Source organism: Phalacrocorax aristotelis, chromosome Z (assembly GCF_949628215.1).
Source record: "Phalacrocorax aristotelis chromosome Z, bGulAri2.1, whole genome shotgun sequence".
In the NCBI taxonomy this organism is placed as follows: domain Eukaryota; kingdom Metazoa; phylum Chordata; class Aves; order Suliformes; family Phalacrocoracidae; genus Phalacrocorax; species Phalacrocorax aristotelis.
In genome coordinates this window covers 68,187,720-68,206,863 of record NC_134311.1, presented here as the reverse complement: position 1 = coordinate 68,206,863, position 19,144 = coordinate 68,187,720, and the positions used below count along the sequence as shown (strand labels likewise).

Genomic DNA, 19,144 nt, shown 5'->3' with positions numbered 1-19,144 from the left:
AAATAGACCAAGTATACACATTTCTACTGGTCTTCAAGATGTAAAATCCTCTTAGAGTAGTAGGAGTTTAACGTTTTTAGAAAGTCTTCCTCCCCTGCTCTTAAGATGAGCTGCTTTCCTAAACTAACAACTGCATTATCCTTCTGTGTACATATAAGACATATAAGAATTTCAGGGAAAGTGAATTACACTTCTGCTTTTAGGTATCATAAAACGAAAAGCTGTTTCTCATCATACAATCTTGTTTTATGTAGACAATACAGGAGCAAAAGCTAATAAGCTAATACTTTCATCTATAAATGAAATGGTAGCTAGAAGCTTACAGCAAGAACAAAAAGATGCTAAAGAATCTGATTTGATTTACGTAAACATTATAAATCTTCCACTTTTCATAACAGGTCAGAAGATCTTACCTGATGCAACTTGAAAAATCTTTCAATCTCTTCTCCATCTCCACCTATATTGCTAACAAGCAGATGCCGGAGCTGATCGACAGGTCTAAGTTTATGAAACATAAAGCTCCCCTAGAAGTAACCCAAAATAAGTTAGAATAAGGTTGTCTTTACTCTGGCTATCCCAACACCTCCTCCCCACAATGCTTATCTTTAGTATTCTGAACTTTCCTTCATTGGACTATTAGATCAAAGTATAACGTGAATGGTGCCCAAAGCCCAGTTCCTGTTCACATGCAGAAAATTCTCTAGGGCGTCTACAAAAGGCAGCAAAAATATTGCAATGACTATAAACTCTCCATAAACTGAGTTAATTTTGCTGTTCTTAGCCTAACGCGAAGCACACAATACAAGCATATACCGAGCATATACAGAAAAGAAAGGTTTTGTGTATCTTGCAAATCCTCAAAACTGCCTTGGAAAAAATGCTTGAAGAATTCAGGATCGAGGGCATGGTAAGACTCTACATTCAATCATCTTGCCTGCATCCAAACTAACTACTGGAGAGAGTCTGACTGCTGCCTTTAACAAAATAACTGCCATTAAACAAATGCAGTTTGAATGCAGAAGTTTCAAGACATTAAAACTTTCTTTTCTTTAAATTGCCTATTGGTTAAGATATTAAGTGCCCCAAAATATTGCTAAATGTGATCAGAAACGAGAAGTAGAGAAGTTAATTTCTTTTCTCTTTTTGTGGGTTTTTGTGGGTTTTGTTTTTTAAAGCCCTTTCAAAAAAACCGTTTTTGTTACTAGTTCTATGACAAAGAAGAAATTATTCATTCAAATTTCAATTGCCAACAATATTTACTCAAACTATATTTTCTGGCCTCTGTTTCAACTTCATATAATCATGTTTATAACCACGGTTAATAGAATTTCTCAGATGATCTGTATCTACAAGGATCTTTGGAGATGAACAAAAAATTCTAATACACTGTACAAGAGAAGCTGGCCCAATACCTTTGAGTAAATCTAAAATAGGTAAAGGTGCTTTCAGCAATTTTCTTCCTTATTCCTTTTTGTGGTCATAATATAATCCTTAAAGCATATCCAAAATGGAGAAACATTTACAGGTTTAGATCAGCCTTCCAATTTTGTACTTGCTCTCCTGATTTTCTGTATTAAGAAAAGTAATACTCACCTGGGCTGAAAGCAAAACAAACTTCTTAGGCGGCAGCATGTGTTGCTGCACAACAACCGGTGAATCGGTTATTGGAATAATGTCTTTATTTAGCGGTGTTACGATCTTCTGAACTTTAAATTCATCGATAGCAGAAAGAGCCCAGGAATGTCCATCAACACGGGTGGTCATCTGAACAGCAGATAGGTATTAATCATTTTGCCACCAAATTTACAGCTATATACATATACTGCTGCTTTTGGGAGACAGGGAATGATATATTGCTTCTTTTGGGGGACAGGGATAGTTGGTTTTTTGTATTTAAATGTAAAACAAGTTGCAAAGTGGGATACTTTAATGCTGCTACAATATAAACAGCAACAATCTGCTAACCATACCAGAACTAAGTACCAAAGGTATCATGAATTTGAATTATTTCTTAAAGAATCAAAAAATGCTGCAACTGAATCTTACAGGTTTACAAGACTTTCAAAGTTGGAACCCTACTTCAAATATAACTCAAGCAGAGACATATGGTAGCGAAGACATTCCAGGAAACTGTGTATGCTAACAGGGAAGAACTGCTGCTCAAGAACAGATTTGGGAAACCTAGCTGCCTGTTACTGTCACATGCCTTGGAAAAAAGAGAGAGGTCAGCACTTGGAATATTTATGTGTAAGTTTTTGCAGGGAAGGGGTCTGGAGTAATTATAAAGCTCCTTTGTCAGTTACTAAAACAGCAGATAATTAAAAACCTGACTTTGAAACTTTCAATTTATACAGTCTCTCCATTCACTCCAACTCTACCACTGCTCTGCCAATAATACTGTTTTTGACATGTCACTCCTCTATTTCAGCAGAAGACTTCAGACTTCCTTGAGAGCTGGGATACATGAAACGTTCTCTCTGAACTGACACGTAAGGCATCTAACCCCCTCTAAACCCCTCTTACAAACTCACTTATGTAACAATTAGGAAAAAGAAAATCAGAAAAAAAAGGCGAAATAATGAAGACATTAATCATGCCTGAAATTTAATGAAGATGTGGAACATCAGTTTAAATAAAGAAACCCAGAGTCTCTAGCACCTGCATTTTACATCTTTGCCAGATTTGATCCTCATCAACAAACATCGCTATGGACTGTGGACCATGCCTTCCCGTGCTTCTGCACAATATACAGCATGCTACAGACAACAATATTTTCAAATATGTTAGTTAGAAGTCAAGTCTCAGAAGTCAAGGCAATTGCTTTTGATACATAGCTTGCACCAAGATAGAAAGCATGGCTGAACTAGGAATTCCGACTAAGACCAAGTTCCAATTCACTGACAAAACTGCCTACTAATTTTTTTTCCTCTGAAGCATATTGATTAGTACTTTTGTAAGAGTTTCCAGACACCCCATGGAAGTTTTCTGTGAAATACCCATTTCTTGCAAATAGTATTATCCAAGTATCTGTTATCAGAAAGAAAAAATAATATCTAGATACCATCAAAATTGTATAAAAATTTGCTTTAGTACCTGTGTTTCCATCATTGGCTTTTGAAAAGGGAAAGAATCATGATTGATACACCATAAGATGTCATTATCCTCATTTTCTGAAGCTGCCATCAGCAGGACACCTAGCAAGAACAGCAATAATAAGTTTGCATTAGAAGCAATAATCATGCATTAGATGCAAATTCATTAATTCATTCCTTACTTAGTAAAACTCAATCTTTAAGTCCTAATCATACAATTTGAACAGCAAATAATATTTCCTGATTTAGTACATCATAGCATTCTTCAGAATGTCACTTTTAACACCATTCGCCATCTACTGTCAAAGGGGTCATCTCCAAGCAGGACTGCACAGTGGGCATCTGCTATCGACCTCCACGATGACAAAGCCGACGACGCGGTATTTGGGGCACTAAAGCAAGCTTCTGGCCAACAGAACCTGGTCCTGATGGGGGACTTCAACTATATAGACATCTGCTGGAAGAACAATACGGCAGCTCGCATGTCATCCACCAAGTTCCTGGAATGTATAGAGGACTGCTTCCTGATACAAATATTAGATGTGCCAACCAGGAATGAGGCGCTGCTGGACTTGCTATGCACAAACCGAGAAAACCTGCTTTGTAGTATCTCGGTCAGTGATAGCCTTGGCTGCAGTGATCACAATGTTGTGGAGTTTGGGATCCTGCTGAGTGTGCTGAAGGTCAGCTCTAAGACGAGGGCTCTGGATTTTAGAAGAGCAAACTTCAGTTCACTCAGGGCTCAGCTGGGAGGGATTCCATGGGAAGCTTCCATGGAAGACAAAGGAGCTAGTGAGTGCTGGGAGTTCTTCAAGAACTCTCTATCGGAAGCACAAAACCAGTTTATCCCCTACAAAGGAAAGGGAAGTAAGTGGAGTAAGAGGCCCCCCTGGCTCAACCATGACCTCCTGGGTCTGCTCAAATCCAAAAGGGACACATGCCAGAGATTGAGAAGTGGAAGATTATCTGTTGAGCTACAAGGGCATTGCCAGAGCATGCAGAGATGCAGTTAGAAAAGCAAAAGCCAAACTCGAATTGAAACTGTCGGTAGATGTCAAAAATAACAACAAAGGTTTCTTCAGACATGTCAACCACAAGCAGAAACAGAAGGAAAACATAGGCCCACCGTTAAACGGAAAATGAGTCAATCACCAACGATGCAGAAAAGGCAGAGGTCCTCAACACTTTCTTCACCTCTGTCTTTACCAGCTCTGTTGGGTCCCAGGCTTTGGGAATGAAATTGCCAATTGGTCCAAACACCGACCCACCATCGCTGAAGGAAGCGTTAGTATGTTAATTATTACAGGAGCTTGAACCCTACAAATCAATGGGCCTGACGCCACCCACCCGAGGGTGTTGAGTGAACTGCCTGACATCATTGCAAGGCCACTGTCCATAATCTTTGAGAAGTTGTGGAGAACGGGGGATGTCCCAGAGGACTGGAGGAAGGCAAATGTTAACCCTATCAACAAGAAAGGCTCAAGGGAGGATGCGGGTAACTATAGGCCCATCAGCCTTACCTCAATCCCTGGGAAAGTTATGGAACGAATCCTCCTGAGGGCCATCACAAGTCAAATGAAGTACACGATTGGGAAAAGCCAACATGGATTCACTAAGGGCAGATCGTGCTTGACAAACCTGGTGGCCTTCTATGACAAAGTGACTTGCCTGGTTGACATGGGGCGGGTGGTGGACACTGTCTACCTGGACTTCTCCAAGGCCTTTGATATGGTCCCCCACAGCCTTCTCCTGGAGAAATTAATGCGTTATGGCCTAGACAAGTGGTCTGTGCAGTGGGTGGGGAATTGGCTGACAGGCTGCACCCAAAGGGTGGTGATAAATAGCTCTTTTTCAAAGTGGCAACCTGTCACTAGTGGAGTCAATATTGGACCCAGTGTTATTCAACATCTTTAGAAGTGGCCTGGATAATGGGATCAAGTGTAGCCTGATGAAGTTTGCAGATGACACCAAACTGAGTGGGGAAGTAGATGCTCCAGAAGGGAGAGCTGCTCTGCAGGGAGATCTGGATAGGCTGGAAGAGTGGACCAACAAGAACCTTATGAAGTTCAACAAGGAAAAGTGTAAGATCATGCATCTGGGAAAACATAATCCGGGAGTGCAGCACAGACTGGGATCCACCTGGCTGGAGAGCAGCTCTGTGGAAAGGGACCTGGGGGTCCTGGTGGACAGGAAGCTCAACATGAGCGAACAGTGTGCTGCTGCGGCCAAGAAGGCCAACAGGATGCTGGGTTGCATCAAAAAGGGCATCGCCAGCAGAGAGAAAGAAGTCATTATCCCACTCTACTCAGTGCTTGTCAGGCCACACCTGGAGTACTGTGTACGGTTCTGGTCCCTGCTCCACAAAAAGGATGTGGACAGGCTGGAAGGGGTCCTGAGAAGGGCCACCAAGATGATCAAAGGACTGGGAAGCTGCCATATGAGGATATGCTGGGAGAGCTGGGTTTGTTCAGCCTTGAGAAAAGGAGGCTCAGAGGGGATCTCATCACCGTGTACCAGTACTTAAGGGGTAGCTACAAAGAAGATGGAGACTCCCTTTTTACAAGGAGTCCCATGGAGAGGACAAGGGGGAACGGACACAAGTTGCTCTTGGGAAGATTCCAATTGGACACCAGAGGGAAATTTTTCACAGTGAGGACAGTCAAGCATTGGAATAATCTCCCCAGGGAAGTGGTTGACTCGGCCATGTTGGACACCTTCAAGAGTCGTCTGGACAAGGTGCTGGGCCGTCTTGTTTAGACTCTGCTCTTCCTAGAAAGGTTGGACTAGATGATCCCTGAGGTCCCTTCCAACCTGTGATTCTGTGATTCTGTGAAATGAGCCTAAAATATGTAGAACATGCCTCAAAAATTAGATGTTTAAACTGATCGCAGATGAAAAAATATCCTGAATTGATTTCAAGGGTAAAAATTAGTACGTACAACGAAAACGGTCAGCAACATACAGAGACTCTCCCCTGCATTTCTGCAGCACTTTTAAAAATTCAGCCTAGGATCAGAAGTGACATAAATCTGTAACCACGTGGCAGCTGTTTGGTATCTTATATTGTACCCGTAGCTGAATGAGTTAAAAAATAAACATATCAACACACAATAAACTGAGCATGAGAGGCTCTAAACAGGTGAGAAGTGTATTCTATCCCCTGCTTTCAAGAACTAATCATACATGGCTAGAGACATGTAGGCGAATTTGAACATTTTATGGGGAGATAAGCAAAAAAAAGGTTGATCAACACAAGAACAGAGTTCTCTGCACAAACACTGCACCTCACAGAAGAGCTAAATACTGAAAAATGACAACCTCCCACTTCCAAAACCACTCCCATTAACACACAGAAGCCATGCTTATTTTGCAGTTATTCAGTTATTTCCACTGCTTCAAACTCCCCAATGTAAAAACACTATGATAGTGACCGTCACAAAAAAAGAAAAAAAATCCATCTCATTTGAGCTATTTCCCACTGCTTACCTTTGCTATAAAGAGCTCTGTGAACCTTTGCAGGCTTCTCCACATTAGACGATGCCGAAAATCCAGGTGGCAAACGGACATGAACCAAGGTTAACATGGAGGGACGAGCTGTTGGATGCTTAAATTGTGAAGTACTAAAATACAGTCGGACACCTGAACAAAAGATAAAAAAGGTCACAATTTTGCTAAACTGTGCAGATGCTATTTATCAGCTAAAAGGGGGAGAATTAGCATTGCTCTTACCTGCATGTGTGATCGCTAGTAGTTGACAGTCTATAGATTCAGAATTTTCAATTACTGCTATTTGAACAATAGGCTTAAATACAGAACGATCTATTGTTCTGAAAAACAAAACAAAATACCACATACACTCTGAATCTAAAGAAATAAGCAAACAACAGTCTTAAAAAATATAGCGTGAAATTATTGGCCTTAAAGAAAGCCTTTTACATTCTAGTTGTCATAAATATACCTGGCAATGCTCCCAGCAGCAGAAACTATAGCATTTTGTGAAAGAGAAGTAACCCTGGTCATTCCTTGACCATCTTGTCCTAAATCGTAAACCTGCAAGACAATAATACAGCTTAGTGATTTATGGTTGAATTAATTAATACAGCCTCACCTATCAAGAAGCAACTCAAACTTGATTTTTATTTCATCCTCATGTTTCTGTATAATTGAGTGGAAGACCAAAAGGATACTCTTTCCTCAGAAGAAGGTGTTTTACGTCTTCAGCACACACTTTGTTACAAAGAGATAAACTGCAATAATATCCTGGCATACCTACAGAGAACTCCCAGCTACTAAGGAAAACTTAAGAAGTTATATAGACATTAGTAACATAGCCAACAGGCATTAGGAGAGGTCACATACTTGCAGCACTCCTTTTTCTGAGCGGGTGTATAAGATATTTTGAGAGTTGTCAATGGCGATTTGAACTACAGGATCTGGGGAGGGGGACAAAAAAAGGGAGAACAAGCAAATCGACACTGGATTTGGTGAAAACAAGTTTAAGACAGAATATCTAGAAAATAATTCATTTTAAATTAACAAAAACTGCAGGAGTCCCACACAGGACTCCTACTGGAAGTGATTTAAAACAGAAATAAATTTTCAGTAAACTACAATTATTAGTAAACTAAAAAACCAAACCAAACCAAAAAAACCAAAAACACCCCAACAAACCAACCCCACAAAAAAAGCCCCATTGTAGAATAATTTCAGGTTAATTTTTCACTAAACAGTGAAACAGGGTAAAATTAGTTACTTAAAGATTCTACCATTTACAGTGATCCCACTAAGCACATATTAATTTTGTACTAGAGAACAAATGTCAAACTTTCCAGGCTTTAGTATCTCTATCCTGAACTAGACATGCAAATAAGTGACCTGGCTTTTATAATCATTAACCACTCCAAGTTTCATTGAAAATACCTACATGTTCTGAATGAGGAAATGGTTTAGTCTGACTTATTAGCAGTATTATTTAAAAGATTACATTACATTTTGGGTTAAGTCTTTAACATCACTACTCACCATCCTCTGAGAATGTGAACTGTAGCAATGAAGGAATAAGGAAAGACAGCGTGCTCTTTGAATGATTTATTTTTCTACAGCGCTGGCTAAACCAGCCTGCTTCAGCCTAAAATTTAAAAAAACAAAACAAACAGTGTTGAAATAAAAACCGAACAAAATCCGAACTATATTTAAACAGTCATTAACAGGACAAGTATGAAAACAAGAAAAAATATAACTAGACACCATGCTTTTAATTGAAAAATATGTAGTATTAAACTGAATGAAATCAGCGATCATTAAAAGGAATATTTTACACAAAAAAGGGTGCAGGATGTCAAAGTTTTTATTTTATTTTTGATATGTACCAAAGCTGCATTGCTATTCCTCATATAACTACTACTTCTTCAAAGAAAATGCACCTACACTAAGTAGTCAGAGCTGTTGTGCACCAAGCCATGCAACATCATTACGGAAGAAAAAAGACAGCAAACCTGACATGTTTTAGAACTCTCAGTGCCCAGATCCCACAACCATGAAACAATGAAAAATGCCTGCATGTAACACCTATAGTCACCTGGTATGCTACTTCATACAGGCAGCCATCTTTTCCAGCCAAAAAGATACGCCCATTATCAGTGGATGTTATTGCCAGGATGTAAGTATTGTCGGTAGGGAGTGAATAGAGGGGGTCTGGGAGCAGCTGCATTCCAGCAGACATACTGTCATTGAGCGATGCAGTACCTTAAATAAATAAATATATCCTCTTTAATTTCTAAGTTGTTGTAATAAATATAGCAGGTCTGTGATAAGAAGCATTTTGGAAAACAGGAAAACACACAGCAAATCTCACAGTCGCTAAACACATTCTGATTTTCTAACGTGAATGGCAGAGTAACAAATCTTCTGTTTTTAAAGAAAGTAAATTCTCTGTATAAGTTTCCAAGTAAGGAAATACAATGTTTTTCATTTGTATACATTGTCATCTCCTCTAAATCGCAACAAGTCTAAAACACAGATTTCTAGTTCTTTTCTCTTTCGCATCAAGATGGTATGAAGAGAGCAAAAGATTGTAATCTTCTCACTTTCTCCAAATAATTCTGTATTTTCTTTATTAATATAAATGACACAAAAATGGTAGCAGGTTCTCAATTCCTGTGGCTGGAATACAAATGTCAACTGAGCTAGTGAACTGTATTCATCTTGGAACTGAGTTCCAAGATCCATGCCCGCCTCTTCTCTCCCTCTCCAACATGCTCTTTAATTAAACAGGAGTACCTGTTTCAAAATCCCTTTTTATGTTAAACAGGTGAATAATACAACTTAATGCTCCTATGGGGGTCCAGGATCCAGCAAGTGCACGCCCCATGTAAATAATTTCCCCCTGCCAATAACATGACTTATAAATTAGCAAGGTGCTTAGCACATGGTCTTTTTTTTTTGTTGTTGTTACGTTTAAATGGCTATTAATGAAATAGCCACCTATATTTGTTAATGCACAACTGAGAATGAAGGGAGAAGAAAGAATTACCTGCTTGTATATTAGCACAGCTGAGCCCTAAAATCACAATATCCACAGGGGTAGCCAGAACAAGTAAGTGTCGTACATGAGGCTGGAAGATACCTGAAGAAGGGGAGGAAATATAATTTTAGTTTGCAGCCAGCCTCTCAGATCACAGTGATGCATCCAGTGTATTTACTGGAAAGACACATCAACTGAGTAGTGAGAATAGTGATATTTAAGCCATAATGATCTGTGAAACTCTAGAATTAGAAAGGAGCACCAGTCAGCAGTTAAGCTTCCAGTTCATGAGATACAGGATCTTTAAAATTATGTTTTCTTATAAACGTGCTTCTTTGAAATTCAACCCTATTGCCAATTCAACTTTGACTTCAATCTAAGCGGTACCTACCAAAAGAACTGGGAGGTTTAGAAACCAGGTTCTCATGGAATTTCTCACTTGAGTGTGTAAATTTATCAACAGTACAAATGTTACACTATGATGTGGCAAAATAATGCACATTTATCGGTGTAAATGATTGTCCACCTATACATTATTTTTGGCTTGTAATTTCATGTTTCTAAAAATGAAACAAACCCATATATCTTGTGTATATAAATATACACACACAAAACCTACTGATTTTCACATACACATATATAAAAAAACATACACAGAATGTTTAGTAACTGCCTAATTCCAGTGACTATCATACATTCCTTACCTCCCTTTGGCTTTACAAGACCCACTGCAAGTATAGTTTCACTAAGGCCATCAAAATAAGCCAGATCTCCCCTGTCAACAAACAAGGAAAATTAAAAAAACAAACAACAAAAAACCAAGCCTTCATAAAACTTGTCACATAGTACCACATAATAACAAAGCAAATAAAATCAAATTCTACATATTTAAAAATAATTAATACTTATCGTAACACTCTGAACCCATCTACATCTTTTACTTCCAGTGAAAGCAGGTCCAGCAGAATGGAATGACAGAGGAGTTTCACAGCAAAACTATACAGGCAATCATCTGAGTGGCTTGGAGCCCCTCTAGCTGTTTCAGACCTGAAACCCAACTGCAGTATTTTATATGTCTAGATTTTGTTAATTCATACAGTCTACTGAATTACATAATACAGGATCTGCAATGTTGCTTACCATAAAGAGAGAGGAACACATATGATTTTTTTCCCCCGTGAAAATTATCTAAAGCAAGAATTCCCAGCCTGCTCCCCAGCACCTTATGATTAACAGCATGCAGTGTGGTTTTATTTGGGGAAGGTATTTAAGGCACTGTGACACAATGTAAATGTATGGATAGGAGCTATGTGAGCCATAACCTGAACTTCAGTCTTCTCAGGAAATGCAAGAATATGCATAAAGTAACTCTTACTAAAAGAATTTTTACTACATAGGCAAATGAAGAAGCAAACCTGTAAATTATAAACACATCACTGCCATTTGAAAAGATAATGAAATTATTTCCAGTTTTAGGCATCCTTAAAATAAGCTAGACAGTAGAGGTTCAATCACAATACTCAAAGTACTAATACTGTATTACTTACCATTGTGGGAATGACTGGCCACTGTACAGGCATCAGAGTACTTACTAAATCTACTTAGAAAAGTTAGGCAATTAGCATAATTCTTTTCCACTTTTTTGGCATAAGCAAAGCCCTTCCACAATACAGCAATAACTTTAGGATATTAACTATGTCTTACCCTAAGCAAATGCATTTTCCTTTCCTTCTTCTCCAGATGATTTGGCAGCAGTATTACTAACTCTTAAAAATCCTTTAACACTTACCATTCAAAAGTTTTAGTTAAACCTAGAAGGAATCAAGGTAAGTCAAACTGAGTAGCACTCCTCTGTGCTACCAGTAAACAATCTCCCACTCTGCGATCGCTTAATTCTGGCACAACACCAATAAAATATCATCAGGAATCTGTTCTCTACAAACCCGTCTTCATAGTTCCACATAAAAATGTCACTGTCGATAGTCAGCCAAGCTCTGCTGATTTCTGGAAATACTCCCATCATACAATTGCACTGCATATCTGAAGTACTGCTGATGTAAGGACTAAACGCATTTTGGCTATCAAAGGCAAAATCCCCTTTGGAGCATTTTAAAAAAAATTAATATTACTCTATATACAGTAGTATACAAACTATGTACCATAAACCTTCAAAGTACTTCATACAGAAACTAATTCCACCAAGGAATCTACAGAAATGGACCTTGTTACCACTTGTAGTCTTATGAAGGGTATGTGAACAACATCGAAGTTTGTTACTGAGAGTCTGACAGGAAGATCGGGGAAGATTATGGAAAAAAAAAGTTCATTTCTAGTATTATGACTTATACAACCTAACACATTACTTTTCATAAGGATACGTCCAAACTGCTCCACTAACTCTGGGGGAAGCGGGACTCTGCGGACTGAGCTGATCTCTGGAAGATTAGGTATTGACAGCAAACCCGGTCCTTGCAAAGGATAATCCATATCTGACATACCAGAAACAGTAGGGCTACCTGCAATTAACAACAACAAAAAAGACCAGGCTTCTTACAAAGCATGAGAAATTGAAAAAAACAGGTTTACATTCTTTTTCTCTATTTCTCTCTCTGAAATCTCAATTAGACCAATTGCATTTCCTATTTTATGTTAGATGAATAATGCAGGCCCTTAGACTATGCAGGAAAAAATGCCTTGATACTACAGATACAGATATTCCTACTCATGAGACACGCGTGAACAAATATTTCTGTAGGAGCAGGACTATAAGCAATAAATCTAAACCTCAAATCAGACATGAGCAAACAGATAGGCAGACAAACTCTTACAATAACTCATTTGGATCCCAGCCTACTCTTTACCCCATTTTTACTGTGATACTCTCCAACTGTTTTTTCATAGTATGGGCAGACATTAAATATGCCACATGAACAACCCAGGAACATATTCCTTTGCCCAGAAAAGCTCATCTGTGCTCCCAGTATCAAGTTAAAATACCCATATATATCCATTACTTTATGTCATGTGTGTGCATGATGCTGCTACAGCAGTTACACTCTGGCCATGCACATCACATTGTGTATATAACAGAAAACAGATACTCTTTGCTTGTATGCTGGACCTATATTAATTAGGTCACCTACAGCTCTACAATGCCTCTCCACAGCCCACTTTGCCAGACACCTGGCACCAATGAAGTAGGAAATGCTGCCTTGATGTTTTAAGGACAATAAAATAAATGTTTGAGAAGAGGTATACCTTACACCATAACTACAGATGGCATGCAGCTACAGACAAATGAGTCACTCAAAAAGAGATTTTCAGGCTCCCTTTAACTTAGTGACTCTACGAGCATTCTGACAGAGAGTTCCCAATGGACAGGACGGAAAGGAAGTGCCATTTCCTCCACCTTCTGGAGGGACACGGGGTCGAGAGAGCAACCCAAGCCCATTCCTCCTGCAGCGCTCCCCCTGCCCCGGCGACATCCCACACCCACCACTTTCACCCACGGACCAAAGCGCCCTCTACACGACACACGCACACACCGGCCCCGTGCCTGAGAAGCAGCGGGGCTCAGCCCTGCCACCGTCCCAGAGGAGGCAGAGTCCGGAGCCGCCGTCACCTGGGCCTTGCCAGGGAAGTGCCCGTCAAGGTGAGGCGGCGGTGCCCGCCACGCGTGGCCGGCCGTGCCGCCCTGCCGACGGTGGCGGGGCGGCGGGGACAGCGGGGCGGCTGGGGGCCACAGCGTGCTCCTCACCGGGCGCGGGGACGGCCAGCAGCTCGGACAGGTCCGGGTAGCACCGATCATCCTGGATCTGCCGGTCGATGATGCGGCCCGCGATCTCCAGCGCCTCCTGTGCGGTGGGCGCCGCGGGGCTCATGGCGGCGGGCATAGCGATGGCGATAGCGGCGGGGGAGGACGGTGGCGGTGTGGGACCGGGGCCGATAAGCGGCTCGGCGTAGGACCGCGAGGCGCGAGCTCGGCACCCGCCAAATCCCGGCAGGCCTTGCGCACGCGACGCAGTTCCTCCGCTCCGATCGCCGCTTCCGCCGGCCAGCAGAGAGGGGACGCTTCCGGGAGAGGCGGCGGGGAGCGCCCGTAGGGGCGCGGGGCAGGGCTGGAGAGGATCTGCTGAAGGCGGGCAGGCTGCGACGGCCGCGTCGGGGCTGCACTGCCTCGCCGGGGGGGCCCCACTGCCTCGCCGGGGGGCCCCGAGACCCGGCGGGCCGCCGCGCCGTCCGTGGAGGCCGGGCGGGGTCGGTCGTGGCGGCCCTCAACGGCACCGGGCGGCCCGAGGAGGGCGGTGGGGAGCCGCTCCTGTTCGCGGTGCGCGGCCTGGACTGCTCGGCGGTCGCTGCACCTCCTGGGCGGGCGGGCCGGGGGCTCTGTGACAGCTCAGTCATAGATACGCGATACTACGAGCCTGGTGTGATGTTGTGGAAAGACTGTGTACGTCATGATGATTCACAGAGATTTTGTGTATGGTGGTGAAAGTGAAAGCTCCGTGGTGGGTGGAAGTGCTCCGTGGTGGAGCACTGGACCAGGCTGCCCAGGGAGGCAGTCATGGCACAAAGCCTGACAATGTTCAAGAAGCACTTGGACAATGCCCTCAGACCTGTGTGAATTTTGGGGTTGTCCTCTGCAGGGACAGAAGTTGGACTCGATGACCCTTGTGGGTCCCTTCCAACTTGGGACATCCTATGATTTTATGATTCATTCTATGCCAAAAGCAGCCAGGGGACTCCCTTCCAAAGGCATGCACAGCACCTCTGGAGCCAAGGTGTGGAAGCAGAGTAAGTCGCTTTTGACCTGGTGTGGGTGCTGTTTTTCCAGAACTTGGGATGCCAAATCCTAGGGAGTGTATCAGATCGTTAACTCACCAGGGCTGGGCCTCTGTTAAGTGATGTGTCTGCTCTGGACAGCATAGGAATTCCCAAACTGTTGTAGGAGGTCTCGGAGGAGGGCTCAGTGAAACTTGGATTTCAGGGAATGGCTCTGGTTTGTAAATCACGTTTGTTGCCCTGGCTGCACTGATTTTCTGCTCCCGGATTGGTCCAGTGCCCATTCTGGAAAGCTTTGTCTAGAGGAGAGGCACCCGGCACGAGAAAGGAGACCCTCTCTTCTCTGCTTTCCAAATGGAGAACCTGAAGTTAAGCCCCAAACCCAGCAGGATTTACATGGCAAAGTGGGAAATTCTCCCTGTGTCTTCTAAACATTGAGAAGGTGGCAGTCAGTCACCAGCAGGGTTCCCCAGGGCTCAGTTTTAAGGCCAGTGCTCTTTAATGTTTTTATAAATGATCTGGATGCAGGAATCATATATACATTAAGTTTTATGATGATACTAAACTAGGAGGACCTGGGTGCTCCCTCAAGGGTGGAGAGCCCATAGAGAGAGATCTGAATAGACTAGAGAGCTGGGCAATCACCAACTGAATAAAATTTAATAAGAGCAAGTGCCGGATTCTCCATCTGAAATGGGCTAGTCCTAGTTATACGTACACACTGGGGGATGAGAGGCTGGAGAGCCACCCTGCAGAAAGAGATCTGGGGCTTTGGGCTGGTGGCAAGTTGGGTACAAGCGCTGTGCCCTGGCAGCCGAAAGGTCCAGCCATGCCCTGGGGTGCATCGAGCACGGCACAGCTAGCCAGGCGAGGGGGTGACTGTCCCACTCTACACAGCACTGGTGTGGCCCCACCTCGAGCACTGTGTGCAGTTCTGGGCGCCTCAGTGTCAGGAGGGCATCAAACCATTTGAGTGTGCCCAGAGGAGGGTGACCAAGGTGGCGAAAGGCCGCGAGGGCAAGACTGAGGCAGGGCGGCTGAGGTCACTTGGCTTGTTCAGCTTGGAGGAGAGAAGGCGAGGGGTGCCCTCATCACAGCCTGCACCTTCCTCGGAGGGGCAGGTGCTGGTCTCCTCTCTCTGGGGACCAGCGACAGGACGTGAAGGAGGTGGAGTGAAGCTGCATCAGGGGAAGTTCAGGTTGGACATTAGGGAAAGGTTCTTCACTGAGAGGGTGGTCAGTCCCTGGAGCAGGGTCCCCAGGGAGGTGGCCAGGGCACCAAGCTGTCAGAGTTCAAGGAGTGTCTGGATGACGGTCTTAGTCATAGGGTTAGCTTTCAGGTGGCCCTGTGAGGTGCAGGGAGCTGGACTCGATGATCCTGATGGGTCACTTCCAACTCGAGATACTCTGCCATTCTAGCTGGACTGAGAGGCGGCCTGTGGAGCAGCGCCGGCAGAAGGGCGCGGCGCGCCCGGCCGAGGGGCGGCGCTGGCGACCGGGCGTCCCGGGCGCTTCCTGCGGGGGCGTGTTGTGGTTCCGGGGCAGCCGCAGCATGGAGCCGGTGGCGGAGGGCGGTGAGCGGCGGGGTGGTGCGGGACGGGACGAGCCGAGCCCGGCCACCGTACCCCGGCTGACCCCGGTGGTGTTCTTTTCCCCTCTTTTTGCAGACGCCGGGGTGCTGGGCGGACCCGACCCGGAGCTGGCGGCCACCATGGGCTTCTCCGGCTTCGGTGCGTTACGGCGCGGGCCGGCGGGCGCGGGGGGCGGCTGCTGGGGCCAGCGGGTCTCGGCGGGGAGCCCCGGGGAGGTGGGGTTGGGGGGGTAGAGGTGGAAGGGAAGCGGTCGTGCCTGCCGCCAGCCGCAGAGAGGCTGTTCCAGTCTCCTTTTTCTTCATTTTCAGGGAAGAAAGCTCGGACTTTCGACCTCGAAGCCATGTTTGAGCAAACGAGAAGAACGGCTGTGGAGAGGAGCAGGAAGGTCTTGGGTAAGAAACGCGAGTCTAGTCAGCGAATGCGTTTTAAAATGTGTTCTGTTTTTCTGTTTTGGGGTGACGTTTAAAGTGTCTCAGGCTGGCTGTCAAGAGAACGGAAACCAAATGCATTTTTTTTTTTCCAAGTAAGACAATCCTAAACAGTTTGGTGCTGGGCATATAGCACAGTTACTAATTTACGTGTGTTGTCCAAGTATGTAAAAGCAGTGAGCATGCATAACGTTCCTCTTATGAGGCATGGATTGCAGGTACAGGAAAAAGGTGGATTTGAACACAAGACTTTTTTCTTTTACTTATATGTGTATCTGTTTTGGGAGGAAAGTTGGTACAGGCAGCTTTAATCTAGAGAGGACAGAGTAACAGGAAGAAATTTGTGTCTTGTACCAAACAGCAGGTTATGTAGCAGCCCACAAATTTGTCTCTGTCTTCTGCTGTGCTGTGTTTGGGTGAGTTTTCAAGGTGGTGGTTTGAGAGTGAGGAATGGAGAAAATTGTATCTTTTGGTGACTGTATCTAAGCAAGCACCATTCCAAAGGAGGTCCTTGGGAGACTCTCGGGTATGTTCTAGTAATCCCTTTGCCAGCCCAAATGTTCATGCTTTCTCCCTCTGCTTAGACAGTCTGTGCAGAATGTGTGGGGATTGTTTTTTAAATGTGATGCCATCGTGGCTAAGCAGCTTCTGTCCTGCTAGATTACACTTAACCTGCTCTCTGAAGTGTTGCAGTTTGTGAACTTAGTAGACTTGAAGCACTGTATCATGAAGAAAGCAATTTTCTCTGAAAGAATGAGATAATTATGATGTTGGTTGTTTTTATTGTTTTGATTCTGTACAGTACTGTAAGGACAGACCTCTGCGAAGGCTCATTGACTTTGTGGACTTTAAGACACTGTGAAATTCAAATATACAAGGGATTCCAAGACTTGTTTTGGACGATTTCTTTGTGTTGGCTGAATCTAAACACAACAGTATGTTTCCATGTTGGAAACTTTTTGATACTGGTTCAGGTTAGACTATCGTTACTTATGAGAGACCAGTTGCTTACACCATTTTTTAGTTTAGGAGAAATCCAGTAAGCAATTACAAAACCATAATGTCTTTAAGTCAAGACGTCTTGAACTGTGTTTTGAATGTGACCCTTCTCTCACCCCTACTGCCAAAGGTTTCTAGGCTCTTACCCATAAAGGAAGCACAATGCATTTTGTTGTTCATAAGGTTGATCATTTTACCAAAAATGGCAAAGCTTTGTGTGTAATTCAGCTGTTTAACTCAGAACAAATTCTGCTGTTCAGATTATAGTAATCAAAGTAGTATATATTTTACAGCTTTTTGTGGGAGTAGGGTAAAGTGAGCGTTTTATTTTCAGATTTATTCAGATACATTGTTGACTTCTAGCTTTTTGGAATACCTTTGATAACTATTGGAAGTGTCTCCTCTGATACCCAAATTATAGATAAAAAGAACTGAGATCAAAATATGTTTCCTGGTTCTGTATCTTGCAGGTGTTTGTATTTCTCTTCAGAGGATAATGTTTCCTAGCTTTGCTGCAAAACTTGTTTTTCTTTTTAGTTTAATTAATAGTGAGCAAAAAAAGAAAGTGATGTTTCTTGTATATAGAGAAAGTAACTTTTCTCTGCTTAATTGAAGTTATTCCAGCGCTTTTAGAAATACAGTAGCTTTATCTGTCACCCTGACATAATCCCACTATTCTTATTTATACTTGGAAGTGGAAGTTTCTGTTTATTTTGATTTTGTTGCACTGTTCCACAGGGATTATTTTTTCAGTAAGTGAAGTGGGAATAAAATCTTAATACAAACAACTCTTTGTATTTATTCTCCATAAATCATGTTTAGTGTTCACTTTACACCCGTGCATACTGATGTACTGATTTATTTCCCTGCACTATGAAAACTTCAAGAACTCTCTGAAGTAATCATGCTGTTTTAGATAGCGTTGAAAATATTAAAATATCAGCATCCTTATATGATCAACTTACTTGCTGGTGTGTACAAACTACCAACTGGAAGGTGTTTTCATTTTCTTTGTGACATTTTGTTTTTCTGAGTTATTGTAGTAGCAATGGAAATTTCATTTATGTGGAAGAGTAATCTATATTCAGGTGAAATCCTTTATTTTCTGTTACCTTTTCAAATATTTTATATAGGTCTGAAAATGAAGAAAACTAGTTTACTGTCCGCAGCAACTCTCTAGTTTTACTATTTTCTAAAAGTCTTGATTTTTTGTCATTTATGTGCTCTCTGTATTCAGAGGCTCGTGAAAGAGAGAAGGAAGACCAGGCTGAAAAGGAGTTTAGAAGTCCATGCACTGATTCATCAGCTTCAGCATCCAGTGCAGCGGAAGCTGGGTCCAGATTAACCCAAAGGTACTTAGATATGGTGGGCAATTCCATGTAAAGCATTCATATCTGAACAGGGTTTTGGGTGGCTTTTTTTTTTTGAGAACATAAGTGTCATTTAACTTGCATGAACGTGTGTATGTTATCTGAAGTGTTTCATTGGAAGTACTGATTTTTCAATTTTTTTTAATCTATGCTTTCTTAAAGATGTGTCAGTATTTGTAAATATCAACATTATGTATATTCAATAATTAATTTTGAAGTCTTCTCCATAATCCTGTTTGGCATGTTTTCTTTTAAAAAAAATAACAACAATGTGGGTTTTAAAAAAATCTATATGTATTGACTTAATGAGCAGCTATTGTTCCCACCTGTAGATAGAATATACTTGTTCACGGCTGCTG

General features: G+C 42.6%; 2 protein-coding genes across 5 annotated transcripts in view; one reads left to right on the top strand and one right to left on the bottom strand.

Moving 5' to 3' along the window:
* The window catches only part of NUP155 (nucleoporin 155), a 41,286-nt gene extending 27,635 nt beyond the window's left edge, over nucleotides 1–13,651 (bottom strand). The window contains exons 1-14 of one of the 2 annotated variants that reach the window (XM_075079537.1): nucleotides 13,373–13,651; nucleotides 11,994–12,131; nucleotides 11,559–11,655; nucleotides 10,320–10,390; nucleotides 9,625–9,717; nucleotides 8,671–8,837; nucleotides 8,115–8,220; nucleotides 7,452–7,525; nucleotides 7,051–7,142; nucleotides 6,822–6,919; nucleotides 6,579–6,731; nucleotides 3,094–3,194; nucleotides 1,594–1,764; nucleotides 414–524 (exon numbers count right to left, since the gene is read on the bottom strand). In XM_075079537.1, coding sequence (XP_074935638.1) covers nucleotides 414–524; nucleotides 1,594–1,764; nucleotides 3,094–3,194; nucleotides 6,579–6,731; nucleotides 6,822–6,919; nucleotides 7,051–7,142; nucleotides 7,452–7,525; nucleotides 8,115–8,220; nucleotides 8,671–8,837; nucleotides 9,625–9,717; nucleotides 10,320–10,390; nucleotides 11,559–11,655; nucleotides 11,994–12,131; nucleotides 13,373–13,508 — 1,608 coding nt within the window. In that variant the 5' untranslated portion in view covers nucleotides 13,509–13,651. The remainder of the gene's footprint in view (nucleotides 1–413; nucleotides 525–1,593; nucleotides 1,765–3,093; nucleotides 3,195–6,578; nucleotides 6,732–6,821; nucleotides 6,920–7,050; nucleotides 7,143–7,451; nucleotides 7,526–8,114; nucleotides 8,221–8,670; nucleotides 8,838–9,624; nucleotides 9,718–10,319; nucleotides 10,391–11,558; nucleotides 11,656–11,993; nucleotides 12,132–13,372) is intronic. The other variant, XM_075079536.1, reaches the window with a different exon arrangement.
* Nucleotides 13,180–19,144, top strand: part of WDR70 (WD repeat domain 70) — a 160,106-nt gene continuing 154,141 nt past the window's right edge. The window contains exons 1-4 of one of the 3 annotated variants that reach the window (XM_075079540.1): nucleotides 13,180–13,267; nucleotides 16,064–16,126; nucleotides 16,297–16,380; nucleotides 18,653–18,767. In XM_075079540.1, the coding sequence (XP_074935641.1) occupies nucleotides 16,108–16,126; nucleotides 16,297–16,380; nucleotides 18,653–18,767 (218 nt within the window). In that variant the 5' untranslated portion in view covers nucleotides 13,180–13,267; nucleotides 16,064–16,107. Of the gene's footprint in view, nucleotides 13,268–14,095; nucleotides 14,410–15,753; nucleotides 15,971–16,063; nucleotides 16,127–16,296; nucleotides 16,381–18,652; nucleotides 18,768–19,144 lie in introns of those variants that run through there. The other 2 variants (XM_075079539.1, XM_075079538.1) reach the window with 2 other exon arrangements.